We start from the raw sequence: 17,412 nt of genomic DNA, 5'->3' as shown, positions 1-17,412 counted from the left end.
CTCATTTAGTGCTCTGAATATATCCTGCCAGTCCTTTCTGGCCTGCCAGGTCTCTGTGGATAGGTCTGTTGCCAATCTAATGTTTCTACCCTTGTAGGTTACATATCTCTTCTCCCGAGCTGCTTTCAGGATTTTCTCTTTGTCTATGAGACTCGTAAGTTTTACTATTAGATGTCGGGGAGTTGACCTATTTTTATTGATTTTGAGAGGGGTTCTCTGTGCTTCCTGGATTTTCATGCCTGTTTCTTTCCCCAAATTAGGGAAGTTCTCTGCTATAATTTGCTCCATTATACCTTCTTGCCCTCTCTCTCTTTCTTCTTCTTCTGGGATCCCAATTATTTTAATGCTTCGTCTTATGGTATCGCTTATCTCTCGAATTCTGCCCTCGTGATCTAGTAGTTGTTTATCTCTTTTTCTCAGCTTCTTTATTTTCCATCATTTGGTGTTCTATATCACTGATTCTCTCTTCTGCCTCATTTATTCTAGCAATTAGCGCCCCCATATTTGATTGCACCTCATTAATAGCCTTTTTGATTTCTACTTGGTTGGATTTTAGCTCTTTTACTTCTCCAGAAAGGGTTTCTCTAATAACTTCCATATTTTTTTCAAGAATGATACACTTTTTACTATCTATAATATTTCAATTTTGTAAATTGTAAATTGACCTAATAATGCATTTATAGCATTTTCCCCTCCCATGTAGGATCTAGTCTAGGATCAAGTATTGCATTTAGTTGCCAAGACTCTAGTATTATTTAATCTGGAGCATTTCCTTCAGCCTTTGTCTTTTATGACACTGACATTTTTTAAGAATATAATCCCTTTTTTCTTTCTTCATAGAATGTTCCTCATTTTAGATTTGTCTGATGTTTCTTTGTGATTAGATTCAGGTTATGCACTTCCAGATGGAATACTACAAAAGCAATGTTGTGTCTTTCTCAGGTTATCACATCCAGAGGCACATGATGTCCATCTGTCCCTCACTAGTCACATTAATTTTGATCACAAGGTCAAGTTGTTGCCTGGTTTCCTCATTATATATATATTATTTTTTCTGCAACTAATAAGAAATCTGTGGGGAGACACTTTAAGACCATAAAACAGCCTGCTCTTCCTCAAGAATGAATTTTTATAACAGTATTTTCACTACCTTTATAGAAAGTTATAAAATAGTAAAAGAAACCTAGGTTTCACTTAATACACTTCAATAAGTTCCATGCCAGTTTTAACATCTGTTTTTATTACAGTAGTCCATGCACACTGGGTGTTTATTAAAAACTGTTCATTAACTACTATCTGGGCAGGATATAGGCAATCTGATTTTTAAATCCAACTGGTATCAATGCCCTAATTTTGGTTTAATAAAAAAAAAGAAAATCTGTAACTTATGCTACAGAAGGTTTAGAAATTAAATGATATAATTAAAAGAATGATCTATAAAAAAGAGAAGAAAAGAAAAGAAAGAAATTTGTAAAAGAACCTACCTCTATTTATTCAAATTGTATACAGACTCTGGTTACAATAATATTTATTATCCAGCCTTTTTAAAGCACTATGATTTTGAGGTGAGCTTTAATTCAAGGCCTTAACTTAGACTGAACATAGCTAGCTTATATAAAATGTTCGAATGGCCAGGTGGCTTTAGTTTCTGAGTTTGGTAACAAGAAGTCCAAATTAAAAAGAAAAGAAAAGAAAAGAAAAAAAACTTTTTAGAAACAGATTTTAAATTTAAAAAATGTGTGTGCTTTGTTGTTGTTTGGTTTTGGGTTTTGTTTTGTTTTAGTTTTAGTTTTTAAAGATGCCTCATTTTAATTTTAATTTTAAAGATTTCTCATTTGCTACCATGGATCTCAACATTATGTGAGAGCATGTTTCACAAACCAGTCATCATGCTGAACAGGCATGCCATTAATTCAACAACTTTTTCATAGAAGTCAGGAAACCAGAGGGGTAGGCCAAAAGCTTACTTTCTTATAAGGAATACAAACTTTGCTATAGCCGCTTTTTCTTTTGAGCCCAGCTTCTCATTTATAACATTGTCTTACTTGCAATACAATAAAATTCCAGCCTTTATGACAGAAGAGATGGGTTTTTTTGATCAATAGAATTCAGCAGCCAAAGCATTAGTGTTAGGGTTTTTTTTTTTTTTCTTTCTGGAAAGCATTTGTAGCCACAGGCTCAAAGGAGGAAGAAAGAGAGAGGGATTAACTCTCTGCAAGGAAGGTCAAAAACATAATTTACAAGTGAGGCAAGAGGAGCAGCTGTATCTGTAGGCCCAATCAAGACTACCAGCTGGAGAATTTACCAGCAATATGAAAACCACGTCCACCAGATGTCAAGCAATGCAACTAGAGGCCAAACATCTTTGGGCTCAATGCAGGACTCTCCACTCTCTTTACTACCCATATTTCATGTTAAATAGTAAGGTGTCTTCCACAGGCCACCAGCAGGGATAACTAGAACATTTCCGCTCAAGGGACTTAATAACATGATGGTACCTCCATCAGACTGGCTTCAGTACTAAAGTCTACCTCATATATGTTCTTTTATTAAAAAGCAATTTCAGCTCAGAGTCAATATGTAAGGGGTGAGAGAAACTTAAATGGCTGCAAGCCATTACTGTGGCTTCTCAGGCTTATTTTATATTTGGGAATGGTTTTGTCATTGGAAAGAAAAGAATGTTCTGAAAATACTTTTTTGAATAACCATTTTTCCACTCATTCTTTAAGCCTGTGCTGTTTAATACAGTAGCCATTTCACCACATGTGGCTATTTAAATTAAAAATAAGTAATTTAAGTTAAATTTAAACTAATTTAAAACTCTGTTCCTCAGGCATACTAGCCATATTTCAGGTGCTCAGTAGCCACACGTGACTAGTGGCTAACCTACTGGACAACACAATATAAATATAAAACATTTCAGTCATCACAGAACATTCTATTAGGCAATGTTACTCTAAACTCGAAAATCATCTTTATTTTCTTTGTTTGTTTGTTTATTTATTTATTTATTTATTTTTTAGAGAGAGAGAGAACAAGTGGGGGAGGGGAGGAGCAGAGGGAGAGGGAGAGAATCTTAAGCACACTCCATTCCAGCACAGAGCCCGAACACAGGGCTTGAACTCACAAACCTGAGTTCATGACTTGAGCTGAAATCAAGAGTTGAATGCTTAAGAGACTGAGCCACCCAGGCACCCCTCAAAAGTCACCTTTAAAACGAGCAGCTATAATTTCCTTCTGTATATGCTATGAAACAAGGCAATCTCTGTGCAGTCTCTTATGAAGTAAGTCTACTAGTATATGAATATTGTATTAGGTGAGGGTAAGACAAAGAGGAGGAGCACTCAGTAACATTGTTACAAATATAAGCCAATCTTTGTCTGATGAAATGCTCTTGATGCTACTGGCTTGCTGGATAATATACAGAGGCCAGACTGGATGGCTTAGTTAAATAACAAATCAGCAATAAACTGACATGTATCCTTAATTTGTTACATGTATCCTTAATTTGTTAATGATTCAATCTATATCAGACATTTATATCAGAAGTTTCCTTACTTATATTTCCAAATGTGCAAAATAAATTATGTCCTTTAAAAAAGAGGCTGCCCAACTTCACAGCTTTGCAGTTGAGGTACTTAATACCAAGTAAACATCATATGCCACAGCTGTTTCTAAAAATTTTATGAAGAAGAACATGAGTCCAGTATAAACTAAAATCCATAGATTATATTTCTTATATAGACTCACCCATTATGGATGCAGGGAAACCAAGCAATGCATGAGTAGCTGCATATGTCTATGTGATTGTTGTGACTCACTGAGGGATGCATGCCACAGGCACGTGTCACACAGGGCACAGACCTTTGACTCTGCTCACGAGGACACCGTGCCAGGGCATGCCAGGACACAACAGAGCGCTAGACAAGTCACATGTGCAAGCACCTCAGCCACCTCCACCCTTGCACATGCAGGGTGATGTCTAGGCACTCAGCCTTCTTTACCTCAGTTTCCTTGATCTATTCCAACACTCCCTGTAAAATCACTCAGCCCTGTCAGCCCATCAGCTCTGCTCCCATTTTCTCTTCCCAATCCCCAGTTTCTTCTTTTCCAGTTATTCACAATGGCTGAGGAAGAACAAGATGAAAATAAAGGGGGTGGGGATAGTGTTTCCTAATCTCCCCTGCTCTGTCATCAAAAGCTAAAAAGATCTGCTGTTTCTCTTTGGGATCATTAACTGTTCTTAATCAGATTCTCATAAAGATCACAGAGCTACTGCCCAACAGAGGCTGGAAAAAATACATTTTTGTCAACTTCACTGGTTAGAGGTTCATGCAACAGCTGCAAGGTTTTCAGGTTATGCCCCGGTTTTCCCGCTTACCTTGGCTTTCCCATCCTGGGCTGACATATATCCAACACACATGCTCTCAGTCGTATGGCTCCAAAGAAATTCCACTGCCGTGGAAGAGAACACAAACAGGCACGTTCAGATCACAGACGGAAAATAAATCTTTGCTTCTAATAGGACAGTTAAAGGTGGCTCTATATTTTAACACACTCAGTTCCCTACTTTCCACTTGGCCCTTCATAAATGTCAAGATGATTTAGTACTCAAAACCGCGTAATGCCATTTACTATGAAATGATAAATGTATTTCTCTCTTGTCAAAACTTATGATTATTACATGTAAAATAAATGCTCTTCTGTTTGAAACTTGTAGCCTTAAAAACACACACGCACCACATACTCATACATACAGTACACAGTGATTTAGCATATGTAATATTCCATAACGCAGTTTCCGTAGTTTCCTTTAACACTAACACACACACACACAGAGTCTTGGTTTCTAAATACCATTCTCCATAAAAAGGAACCAAGATTCTTTGGAGAATGTTCATTCCAGGGCTGGGGCAGAGAAAATACAAAATGAATCTGGAACATCTTATTGTGCCAGAAAGTAAGGAAGTGCTCAAAGAATGATGACAACTTATCAAAATGACCCAGACGTCAGCCTGAAGGGGCTCCCACTGGCCAAATCAGTGTCAAACTAAGTATCAAAATAAATAGTAATGAATTATCACCACTGAATAAAATAAGAACCAATGAGCCCATACTAATGCAAATAAATAAATGAATAAATAAATGGGGGAGAAGAGAAAGCTCTTCCTTGTAGCAGAATGCCAACTAACTAATACAGAAGAAATAACAGTTAGAAAACCATCATGGTTGCTAAAATGGGTGACAATTTGAAGAGGAGCAAAGTATTTACATAGTCTCCAAGTATCTCTCCATGAAGTCCTTACTAAATGTAACGAGGGAAAGTTTAAGTTCACTGTGGAGAAACTAGTGAAGCCCCCCTAATCAAATGATCAAAACTCACATCACCAATTAAGGGAAAATCAACACCATGTGCCTTCTGGTGGGACACTGTGGGACACACCACCACTTCTGTGGTACTTCTGCCAAAACTGCAGAACCCAGACTGCATGAGGAAACACCACACAAATCTGATACAGGAACACTACTAAATAACTGGTTTGAACTCTTCGGAAATGTCAAAGTCAATTGATACAAAGGAAGTTGAGATAAAGGAGATATGATAACTAAATGCAATTTGTTATCCTACATTGGTCTGTGGGGAGATGTCATAGGGACATTATTGAGACAATTGATGAAATTTAAGAAGGGACTACAGATTAGGTAATAATGCTGTATCAATATTAAATTTTATTATTTTGATAACTGTATTGTGATTATTTAGAAGAATGGCCTGTCCTTAAGAAATATACACTGAAGTATTAAGAGTAAAGACAGCAGACATCCACCTTGACTTCAAATAGTTCAGAAAAAAAAAATACATGTTTCAGTGTGTGTGTGTGTGTGTGTGTGTGTGTGTGTGTGTAGAGGGAAGAGAGGAGAAGGAAGGAGTGAGGATGGAAAAACAAATGGGGGGAATAAAAACAATGGGTGAATCTGGGTAAATGAATAGTGGGTGTCCCTTGTACTATTCTTGCAACTTTTTTGTAAGTTTGAAATTATATCTAAATAAAAAGTTACAAAAAGAAAAATCCACAAACATACAGAGATACACACAAAACCCTGTCACCTTCAAATATATATACTTTCAAAATTCTAAATTTTTTTAAAGGCATTTTTTAAGTTTTGATGTACTTCTCCAACAAAAATTTCAAAACTCCCTGATAATAAAACTGCATTGCTCAAGACAAACCCTCTGGGTCCCAGGCCATCCATCTGTTTATATCTCTGAGCTAATTAAGCCTGAAGACAAGTGTTTGAGTTGAGATACAACTGTGGGATCAGTGATCCTAGACTCTGAAGGCTTTGCCAGACATGTGGGGAAGAAAGAAGCAGTAAGGGGCAAAACTGAGTTCCTCAGATACATGGCTCATTCCCTCATCATTAATTAATTATCAAACCTGCCAACCTGCTCAACAGACGCTCCAGTGAAGAGTGCAGGAAAACAGTGTCATGCAATGAAGCAAGTTCTCTTCAACAGATGTTTTTTCTTCCTCACACATCTGCTTTGAACTTCAAAAATCTTGAAGTCCAGAGCAAAGTCTGGGATATTCTAAATTGCTTAATAGAGCAAAGGCATTCAAGTCTTACTGAATTTCCTTAGAGTGGTGACAAAGTAATTGTATTTAAATACAAAGTTAAGGCATTTCTAAAATTGTGACTTCTCCTTATTCTCCAAATGTTAAGGTGGCTCATGAACTAGCCATGGAAAGAAAAATATATGGAAATATAGTTGATCTAATTATGAAAGGATAAAAACATTATACTTTTTTAAGATACAATTGTGCTTATTTTAAATGCATTATTCTCTCTAAAAATGTAGCCTGCTTTAAGGAAATGTAATATATAAAAAAATTCAGAATTATGAAACAGGATAAATTGGGTACAATGACTGACTTCATTAAACAATAGTTTTATATTGAAGGGTTTCCAGTGAAGTTTCTAGACATAGTTTAGGAGTTCTTAAAGAAAGTAACTCAGTGTCTAGAAATTCAATCTTCATTTAATCTTTTCACAAACATTTATTACCAAAAAATGTATTTTTGCAATGTGCATTGTACTGACACACCGTTTTTAATACCTATGATTCAAATATGGATGTATGAATTACTAGTTCAGGCTAACTTGAGAAACTCAACAGTAATCGTTTATAATTTAAATTATAGAATGCTTTTGAAAAGAAATCCTGTTTATTTAAAAATGTATGTCTTAACTCAAGTTAATTTAACAAAATATTTCTTGATCAAGGGCTTCAGGGAAGCAGGAGAGAGAGAAACTAACAATGAGAATCCATCATATGCCAGGCACTGTCTTTTGTAATAGAACACAGTAAGGCCTGGATGGGGAACCTGAGGCTAAGAGCAGGTAAGTAACATGGCTTAGGTCATTTTAGTAAGTGCACAAACTACAATTCAAACAGGACTTTGGATTCCGAAACCTGGTGACCTTCCATTGTTCTATTGCTTTGAAATTTACACTGCTTAGAAGATTTATAATTAGTGTTATATATTGCGAGGATTAAATTCATTAAAAACACCAAAGGACCAACAAAACATCAAACACAACTCTTAGATATCTCTTAAGAAAAGCTTTTATTTTTATTTATTTTTTATATATTTTTTTAATTTTTATTTTTATTTAAATTTTAGTTAACATACAGTGCAATATTGGTTTCTGGAGTAGAATTCAGTGATTCATTATTTACAAACAACACCCAGTGCTCATCACAACAAGTGCCCTCTTTAATACCCATCACCCATGTAGCCCACCCCCACCCACATCCCTCCATCAACCCTGTTTGTTCTTAACAATAGAGTTTGTTCTCTATTGTTAAGAGTCTCCTATGGTTGGTTTCCCTTTCTCCTATTTTCCCCCCTTCTCATATGTTCATCTGTTTGTTTCTTAAATTCCACATATGAGTGGAATCATATGGTATTTGTCTTTCTCTGAATGACTTATTTCAGCTGGCATAATATGCTCCAGTTCCATCCATATCATTGCAAATGGCAAGATTTCATTCTTTTTGATGGCTAAGTAATATTCCACTGTGTATATTTACCACCTCTTCTTTATCCATTTATCAGTCGATGGACATTTGGGCTCTCTCCATAGTTTGGCTATTGTTGATAATGCTGCTATAAACACTGGGGTGTGTATACCCCTTCAAATCTGTATTTTTGTATCCTTTGGGTAAATACCCAGTAGTGCAATTGATGGGTCGTAGGATAGCTCTATTTTTAACTTTTTGAGGAACCTCCATACTGTTTTCCAGAGTGGCTGCACCAGCTTGTATTCCCAGTGCAGGAGGGTTCCCCTTTCTCTGCATTCTTGCTAACATTTGTTTCTGTGTTGTTAATTTTTGCCATTCTGACAGGTGTGAGGAGGTATCTTATTGTGGTTTTGATTTGTATTTCCCTGATGATGAGTGATATTGAGTATCTTTTCATGTCTGTTAGCCAACTGGATGTCTTCTTGGGAAAAGTGTCTATTCATGTCTTCTGCCCATTTATTAACTGGGTTATTTGTTCTTTGGGTGTTGAGACTGGTAAGTTCTTTATAGATTTTGGATATTAACTCTTAAAACTGTAACAAAACCCAGAGGCTACAAAAGACAAGATCAATACATTTGACTACATTAAAAATGTTTATGATATTCCCTTTTGCCATATGGGGAAAAAAGGTCAAGAGATAAATGACACACTAAGGAAAATATCTGCAATTTGTAGCACAGAAAAAGGGCTAATTTTCTTCATATATAAAGATTCACAAATCAATTAGAAAAGGACAAAAGGAATATAATTGGCTCTAAAACATGAAAAGAAGGTCTACATTTCTCATACTAAAAGAAATGCAAGTTAAAACCACAAAATACCATTATTCAACCATCAGGTTATCAGATATCAAAAGTTTGAAACAACATTATGTTAGCTGGGGGTGGAGAAAAAAGCACTCTCACCTACTAATTATGGAGGCATGGCCATTTGAAAATATATCCTTGCAATTTGTGGTAGTTATGTTCTATAAGGTTGCCATGAACACTGAATTAGCAAACACTGAGCCATTGCTCCTAAGGGAAATATAGGGTTAGGTTCCTACAAGCCTCTTGTCACAACATTTTCAATCAATAAGTAACCTTATTTTATGTGTTTCTGTGTAAAACATCTTATTTAATATATTTTTCTTATAAGTAATCAATTATACATAATCTTTCTTTATAACACAACATAAGCAAAGAAGAGTTTAACATTTTCCTGATGCTGGATAACCTGCTTATGAATTTCTTTGGTTTTCAGCCTCACAATAATGCTGTCCCCTATGCTCTGTTCATTGGTCATTATCTCATGAATCCACAAGTTGAGTACTTTTCCAGCTTTCCATGGCTTCATCATGCACACAGATGTTACTTCAGCAGTTTCTGGAGCAGCCTCACATACAATTCAATGAATTTCCTCTTCCTTTTTCTGGATGTACAGTATCGTTGATTCATTAACTTTGAACTCATAGCCAACAGCATTATAACTCTTGCCTGAAAGAAGCTTATCGAACACACGTTTTCTCCACAAGACAGCACAACCTTCTTGCACAAAGAAACACTAGGCAGCACTTCAGCCCTGAGCTTGGGGGCCGCTTTATTTTTTTAAATTTTAGTAAGATTTTAATTTTAATTCCAGTATGGTTAACATAGAGTGTTATATTAGTTTCAAATGTACAATATAATGACTCAACAATTCTATACATTACTCAATGCTAATCATGAAAACTGTGCTCTTTAATCTCCATCACCAATTTCACCCATCCCCCCAACCGACCTCCCCTCTGGTAACCATTAGTTTGTTCTCTATAATTAAGAGTCTTTTTCTTGATTTGCCTTTCTCTCTCTCTTCTGTTTTTATTGTTTCTTAAATTCAAAATATGACTGAAATCATATGGTATTTATCTTTAACTTATTTCACTTAGCATTATACTCTCTAGTTCCATCCATGTTGTTGAAAATGGCAAAATTTCATTCTTTTACAGCTGAATAATATTCTTTATACATATATACCACATGTTCTTTACCCATTCATCTATCAATGGATACTTGAGATGCTTCCATAATTTGGCCATTGTAAATAACGCTGCAATAAACATAGTGGTGCATGTATCCCTCCATATTAGTGTTTTTGTATTTTTAACACTAGTACTTTGAATGCTGGATTGTAGGGTAGTTCTGTTTTTAACTTTCTGAGGACCCCCCCATACCATTTTCCATAGTGATTGCACCAGTCTGCATTCCCACAAACAGTGCACGAGGGTAATTACATGTTTAACTTCTGGAGGAACCTCCATACTGTTTTCTACAGTGGCTGCACCAGTTTGCCTTCCCACCAACAGTGCAGCGGGTTCCTTTATCTCCACATCCTTGTCAACACTTGTATGGAGTTTAGCCATTCTGACAGGTGTGAGGTGATATCTCATTGTAGTTTTGATTTGCATTCCTCTGATGATGAGTGATGTTGAGCATCTTTTTGTGTGCTATTTGTATATTTTCTTTGGAGCAATGTCTGTTCATGTCTTTTGCTCATTTTTTAATTGGGTTATTTGTTTTTGGGGTGTTGAGTTTTATACATTCTTTATATATTTTGGATACTAACCTTTTATCAGACATGTCATTTATAAATATCTTCTCCCATTCCGCAGGCTTTTAGTTTTGCTGATTGTTTCCTTCACTATGCAGAAGCTTTTTATTTTGATGTAGTCTTTATAGTTTATTTTTGCTTTTATTTCCCTTCTCTCAAGAGATATCTAAAAAGAAGCTGCTATAGCCAATGTCAAAGAAGTTACTGCCTGTGTTCTCTTCTAGGATTTTTATGGTTTAAGGTCTCACATTTAGGTCTTCAATCCATTTTGAATTTATTTTTGTGTTTGGTGTAACAAAGTGGTCCAGTTTCATTCTTTTGCATGTTGCTGTCCAGTTTTCTCAACACCATTTTTTGAAGAGACTGCTTTTTTCCCATTAGATATTCTTTCCTGCTTTGTGGAAGATTAATTGACCATATAGTTGTGGGGTTCATTTCTGGAGTTTCTATTCTATTTCAGTGATCAATGTGTCTATTTTTGTGCCAGTCTCATATTGTCTTGATCACTAGAGCTTTGTAGTATAACTTCACATTTGGAATTATAATACCTCCAGCTTAGTTTTTCTTTTTCAAGATTGTTTTGGCTATTCAGGGTCTTTTGTGGTTCCATACAAATTTTAGAATTGCTTCTTCTGGTCCTGTGAAAAATGCTGTTGGTATTTTGATAAGGATTGCATTAAATCTGTAGGTTGCTTTGGGTAGTATGGATATTTTAACAATATTTATTCTTCCAATCCATAAGCATGGAATGTCTTTCCTTTTCTGTGTGTTTCAGTCTCTTTCAACAATGTTTTATAGTTTTCAGAGTACAGGTCTTTCACCTCCTTGATTAATTTATTCCTGGATATTTTATTATTTTGGGTACAATTGTAAATGGGATTACTTTCATAATTTCTCCTTCTATTGCTTCATTATTATTTATAGAAATGCAACAGATTTCTGTACAATGACTTTGTATCCTGTGACCTTACCAAATTCATTTATCACTTCTAGTAGTTTTTTGGTGGAGTTTTTAGGGTTTTCTGAATATAGTATAATGTCATTTGCAAATAGTGAAAGTTTTACTTCTTCCTCACCATTTTGCATGCCTTTTATTCCGTCCTCTTGTCTGACTGATGTGGCTAGAACTTCCAGTATTATGTTGAATAAATGTGGTAAGAGTGGATATCCTTGTCTTATTTCTTATCTTAGGGAGAAAGCTTTCAGTTTTTTATCATTGAGTATGATGTTAGCTGCGGGTTTTTCATTTATAGCCTCTATTATGTTGAGGTATGTTCCCTCTAAACCTACTGTGTTGAGGGTTTTTATCATGAATGGATGTTGTACTTTGTCAAATACTTTGTCTGCATCTATTGAAACGATCATATGGTTTTTATCCTTTCTCTTGTTGATGTGATGAATCATATTGATTTGTGAATTCTGAACCACACTTACATCCTGGGAATAAATGCCACTTGATCATGGTGAATGATTTTTTTAATGTGTTGCTGGATTCAGCTTGCTAGTATTTTGTTGAGGATTTTTACATCTATGTTCATCAGAGATATTGGTCTGTAGTTCTCTTCTCTTGTAGAGTTTTTATCTGGTTTTAGTATCAGCTAATGTAGGCCTCACAGAATGAATTTGGAAGTTTTCCTTCCTTTTCTATGTTTTGGAATAGTTTGAGAAGAAGAGGTATTAATGCTTCTTTAAATGTTTGGTAGAATTTGCCTGTGAAGCCATCTGGTCCTGGACTTTAGCTTGTTGGGAGTTTTTTGATTACTGATTCAATTTCATTGCTGATAATCGGTCTGTTCAAATTTTCTATTTCTTCTTGGTAGTTTGGTTCCTATTTCTTCCTGGTAGTTTAGTTTCTATTTCTTCCTGGTAGTTTGAATTTATCCATTTCTTCTAGGTTGTCCAATTTGTTTGCATATAATGTGTCATAAGATTCTCTTAGAATCCTTTGCATTTCTCTGGTGTTGTTTGTTAATTCTCTTTCATTTCTGATTTTGAATTTTCCTTCTCTCTCTCTCTCTCTTTTTTTTTTTGTCTTTTCAGTTTTTTTGTTTTTAAAGTAGGCTGCACACCCAGCGTGGAGTCCAGTGTGGGGCTTGAACTCATGATTCTGAGATCAAGACCTGAATTGAGATCAAGAGTCGGATGCTCAACCAACTGAGCCAGCTAGGTGCCCCCAGTCTCTTTTTGATGAGTCTGGCTAATGATTATCAATTTTGTTGATCTTTTCAAAGAACCAACTCCTCCTTTCACTGATCTGTTCTATGGTGATTGTTGTTGTCTTTAGTTTATATTTCATTTATTTCTGCTCTAATATTTATTATTTATTTCCTTCTATGGGTTTGGGGTTTTGTTTCTTCTTCTTTTTCTAGCTTCTCTAGGTGTAAGGTTAGGTTGTTTGAGATTTTTCTTGCTTCTTGAGGCAGGCCGCTATAACCTTCCCTCTTAAAACAGCTTTTGCTACATCCCAAACATTTCAGACTCTTGTGTTTTCATTTTCATTTGTCTCCATGTATTTTTTTATTTCCTTTTTGATTTCTTGGTTGACTCATTCATTGTTTAGTAGCATGTTATTTAGCCTCCATATGTTTTTTCTCTTTCCAGATTTTTTTTCTTGTGGTTGATTTCTAGTTTCATAGCATTGTGGTGAGAAGAAATGCATGGAATGACTTCAATCTCTTTGAACATGTTGAGATTTGTTTTGTGGGCTAATATGTGATCTATTCTGGAGAATGTTCCATGTGCACTTGAAAAGAATGTGTGTTCTGCTGTTTTAGGATGGAATATTCTGAATTTATCTGTTAAATCTGTCTCGTCCAATGTGTCATTCAAAGCCACTGTTTCCTTGTTGATTTTCTATTTGGATGATGTTCTGTTTGGACAGATGTCCTCTGATGTAAGTGGAGTGTTGAAGTCCCCTACTATTATTTTATTATTATTGATTAGTTCCTTTATGTTTGTTATTAACTGCTTTAAGTATTTGGGTGCTCCCATGTAGTTGCATAAATATTTACAATTGTTATACTTCTTGTTGGATTGTGCCCTTAATGATTATATAGTGTCTGTCTCTTGTTACAGTCTTTGTTTTAAAGTCTGTTTTGGCATAGGGGCCCTGGGTGGCTCAGTTGGTTAAGTGTCCAACTCTTGATTTCAGCTCAGGTCATTATCTTGGGGTTGTGGGATTGAGCCCCACATTGGGCTCCATGCTGGATGTGGAGCTGGCTTCGGATTCTCTCTCTTTCTGCTCTCTCTCCCTTAAAAAAAAAAAAAGTCTATTCTGTCCTATATAAGTATTGCTACCCTGGCTTTCTTTTCAAATCCATTTGCATGGTAGATGCTTCTCTATCCCTTCACTTTCAATCTGTATGTGACTTTAGGTCTGAAATGACTCTCCTGTAGGCAGCATATAGATGGGTCTTTTTTTTTTTAAATCCATTCCATCACCCGATGTCTTTTGATTGAAGTGTTTAGTCCATTTACATTCAGAGTAATTATTATTAGGTATGCATTTGTTGCCATTTTGTTACTTGTTTTATGGTTGTTTTGTAGCCTTTCTCTGTTCCTTTCTTCTCTTGCTCTCTTCTCTCACAATTAGTTGACTTTCTTTAGTGATATACTTGGATTCCTTTCTCTTTAGTTTTTGCATATCTATTACTGGTTTTTGATTTTTGGTTACCTTTCGGTTTGTATATGACATCTTCTGCATATTGGAGTCTATATTAAGCTGATGATTGCTTAAGTTTGAACTCATTTTTTACTCTTCTCCTTCCCACATTTTAGGTATATGGTGTCATATTTTACATCCTTATATTCTGTGAGTCCCTTGACTGATTTTTATAGATATACTTATTTTTACGGCATTTGTGCTTCCTACTTTTCTTACTCTTGTTTATGGTCTTTCCTTTCAACTCAAAGAGTCCCCCTATAACATTTCTTGTAGGACTGGTTTAGTAGTCATGAACTCCTTTAACTTTTGTTTGTCTGGGATACTCCTTATCTCTCCTGTTCTGAATGATAGCCTTGCTGAAGAGTATTCTTGGCTGTAGACTGTTTCCTTTCAGTACTTTGAATATGTCATGCTACTCCTTTCTGGCCTGTAAAGTTTCTATTGAAAAATCAGCTGATAGCCTCAATGGAGGTTTCCCTTGTATGTAACTGCTTTTTTCTCTCTTGCTGCTTTTAAAATTCTCACTTTATCACTACTTTTTGCCATCTTAATTACTGTATGTCTTGGTGTGGACCTCCCTAGGTTGATTTTGTTGGGGAGAATCTCTGTACATCCTGGGTCTGGATTTCTGTTTCCTTCCCTAGATTTGGGAACTTTTCAGCTATTATTTTTTCAAATAAATTTTCTGTCCCCTCTTCTTTCTCTTCTTCTGGGATCCCAATAACATGAATGTTATTATACTTAATGGTGTTGCTGAGCTGCTTCAGGGCCATTTTAAACAGTGAAATCATCAGCAGAGGCACAAAAATGTAAAAAACATGTCATTAAACAAGCTACAAAGAGGATGCTGAGACATGAAGGCAAAGATTCACCCTGCTCACCTCAGCTGGGAATGTGCATGTCAGGTGACTCAAATTCTTTACCACTCTGCATGTGCCTACAAATGACTGTGAAAGTGTCAGGAGTACTGATTTTGAAATTACAAATAAGTTTCAGCAAGTAGGAAAATGAGCAAATATGAAATCTGCAAATATTGAGGACTGACTGTAGTTATTAAAATGACATAGTCTTTGACCTAGTAATTCTACTTCTAGGTAATTATTCTATAGATATGCCTTTATATGTATGAAATAAACATATTTACAAAGATACTCATTGAAGTAGTTTTAATTAGGAAGAAACTGGAAGTAGCTCAGTTGCCTATTGGTGGGAGTATATATAAATAACCATGGTACTCCATATAGTGGAATACTATGCAACAATTAAAAACAAAGGAAGAAGCTCTACATAGGAGGTATGGAACCATCTACACTGAGTATTTTCGAAACTTTCTGACCATGAATCACAATATTAACAAAAAAAAATTAAAAAGTCCCACATGTTGTCACTTAGTATATACATGTCTTTATAAATGAAATTTCACAAAATAATACCTACCCTTTTACTTACCATGCATTGGTTTATACTACTGGGTTCTTTATATTCTATCCACCACATTTAAAAGATTCTGCCTCTGACTCACTAAATTGACTTTAGGCCTCATTAATATGACATGCTTTTGTTTGAAAAAATACTTATTTACAAGATAGATAGTTTATCTAAAATAAAAGGCAAGGTAGACAATGATATAGAGATAGTGCTGCCATTTTTGTGGAAGAAAATAAAAGGGGACCATGGATGAATATGTAAATACATGGGATCTCTCTGGAAGAATATTTTAGGAACCGGCAACAGTAGTTGCTATTATAAAGAGAACTGTTTGGTTAAAGGAGTTTAATGGAAGGCTACCTATTTTTTACCATATATCCTTTCCTGAAACTTCTGAATTTTGTCCTATTCTGGTTTATTTCCTATTTTTTAAAAATGCCCCTAGGAATCTCAATTACCCTATTAATCTATGTTATCTATTAAGAATTTCTTCCTTATTTAGATTATGACATTCTGAATTTCTGAAATTTGATGTAATGAGATGTTACCATATATTTTAATTATCCTTCATAAGAGTACTTATTATGATGTGAAATGATCTAATGCTTTCAAATTGTTTCATGTCTCATGACTATCTAAAATATGACTAAATCTTATGAAGGACCATGAATAAGTCCCTACATAAATTTACACTGGGCATATATATTTAGGGCAAAACCTGTTATGTTTAAAGAGCAATTAAAACAAACAAAACAAAAATTTATTCCTGTTAGAAATTTAAAAATTTCAAAACCACTACAAGCTTTAAAAAATAAGTAGAAAACACGGGGCGCCTGGGTGGCTCAGTCATTAAGGGTCTGCCTTCGGCTCAGGTCATGATCCCAGGGTCCTGGGATTGAGCCCTGCATCGAGCTCCCTGCTTAGTGGGAAGCCTGCTTCTCCCTCTCCCACTCCCCCTGCTTGTGTTCCCTCTCTCGCTATCTCTCTGTCAAATAAATAAAATCTTAAAAAAAAATAAGTAGAAAACATTTATTGTCTCAAGGGCAGTTTATATCACAAACTTTTATAACTGTCTAATTAAGTCCTAATTTATAATTAAAACCTGGTAAAGGGTAGTACAAAATTAGTTTAAATACAGTTACATAGAGGCAAAAAATAATATGAATAGCATTTCTTACCATGAGTAATATCTAGAAGTCTATAATTTGTTTCTTGATTTTTAGGGACTAAATTTGAAATTGTTTAATACACCTAAAATGGAAATTTATGGGAAGAGTATTAAGAAATGATTCTAATAATACAGCTAACTGGGCAGATGTTATATCATAGTACTGGGACTTTTCCATGTATAATTATTCCATGTAGAGATTCATGAACTGAAGCAACATATAGGATAAATGAATGGCCTGGAATGACATATCTGAGTGTGGGAAAGTGCCCTGTTTCTTTGCCAGTGGCTGATTACTGTTTACATCTCAATTACTAATTTGAAAAGCCTACTGTTTTTTAGAAAGCCAAAGCCCAAGGGGCACCTGAGTGGCTCCATCAGTTGAGCACGCAACTCTTGGTTTCTGCTCAGGTTATGATCCCAGGGTCCTGGGATTGAGCCGTGAGTCGGGCTCTGTGCTCAGCAGGGAGTATGCTCAAGATTCTCTCTCCCTC

The 17,412-nt window shown here is 35.5% G+C and overlaps 1 protein-coding gene across 3 annotated transcripts in view; it reads right to left on the bottom strand.

The window, feature by feature from the left end:
• Window positions 1–17,412, bottom strand: part of TASP1 (taspase 1) — a 303,312-nt gene that overhangs the window by 39,762 nt on the left and 246,138 nt on the right. For all 3 annotated transcript variants that reach the window (XM_035005826.1, XM_035005827.1, XR_004679429.1), the window contains one exon: window positions 4,382–4,455. In XM_035005826.1, coding sequence (XP_034861717.1) covers window positions 4,382–4,455 — 74 coding nt within the window. Of the gene's footprint in view, window positions 1–4,381; window positions 4,456–17,412 lie in introns of those variants that run through there.

This window comes from Mirounga leonina, unplaced genomic scaffold (assembly GCF_011800145.1).
Source record: "Mirounga leonina isolate KUSES-001 unplaced genomic scaffold, KU_Mleo_1.0 Mir_150, whole genome shotgun sequence".
Classification (NCBI taxonomy): Eukaryota; Metazoa; Chordata; class Mammalia; order Carnivora; family Phocidae; genus Mirounga; species Mirounga leonina.
This window is presented reverse-complemented; position numbering and strand designations above follow the sequence as displayed.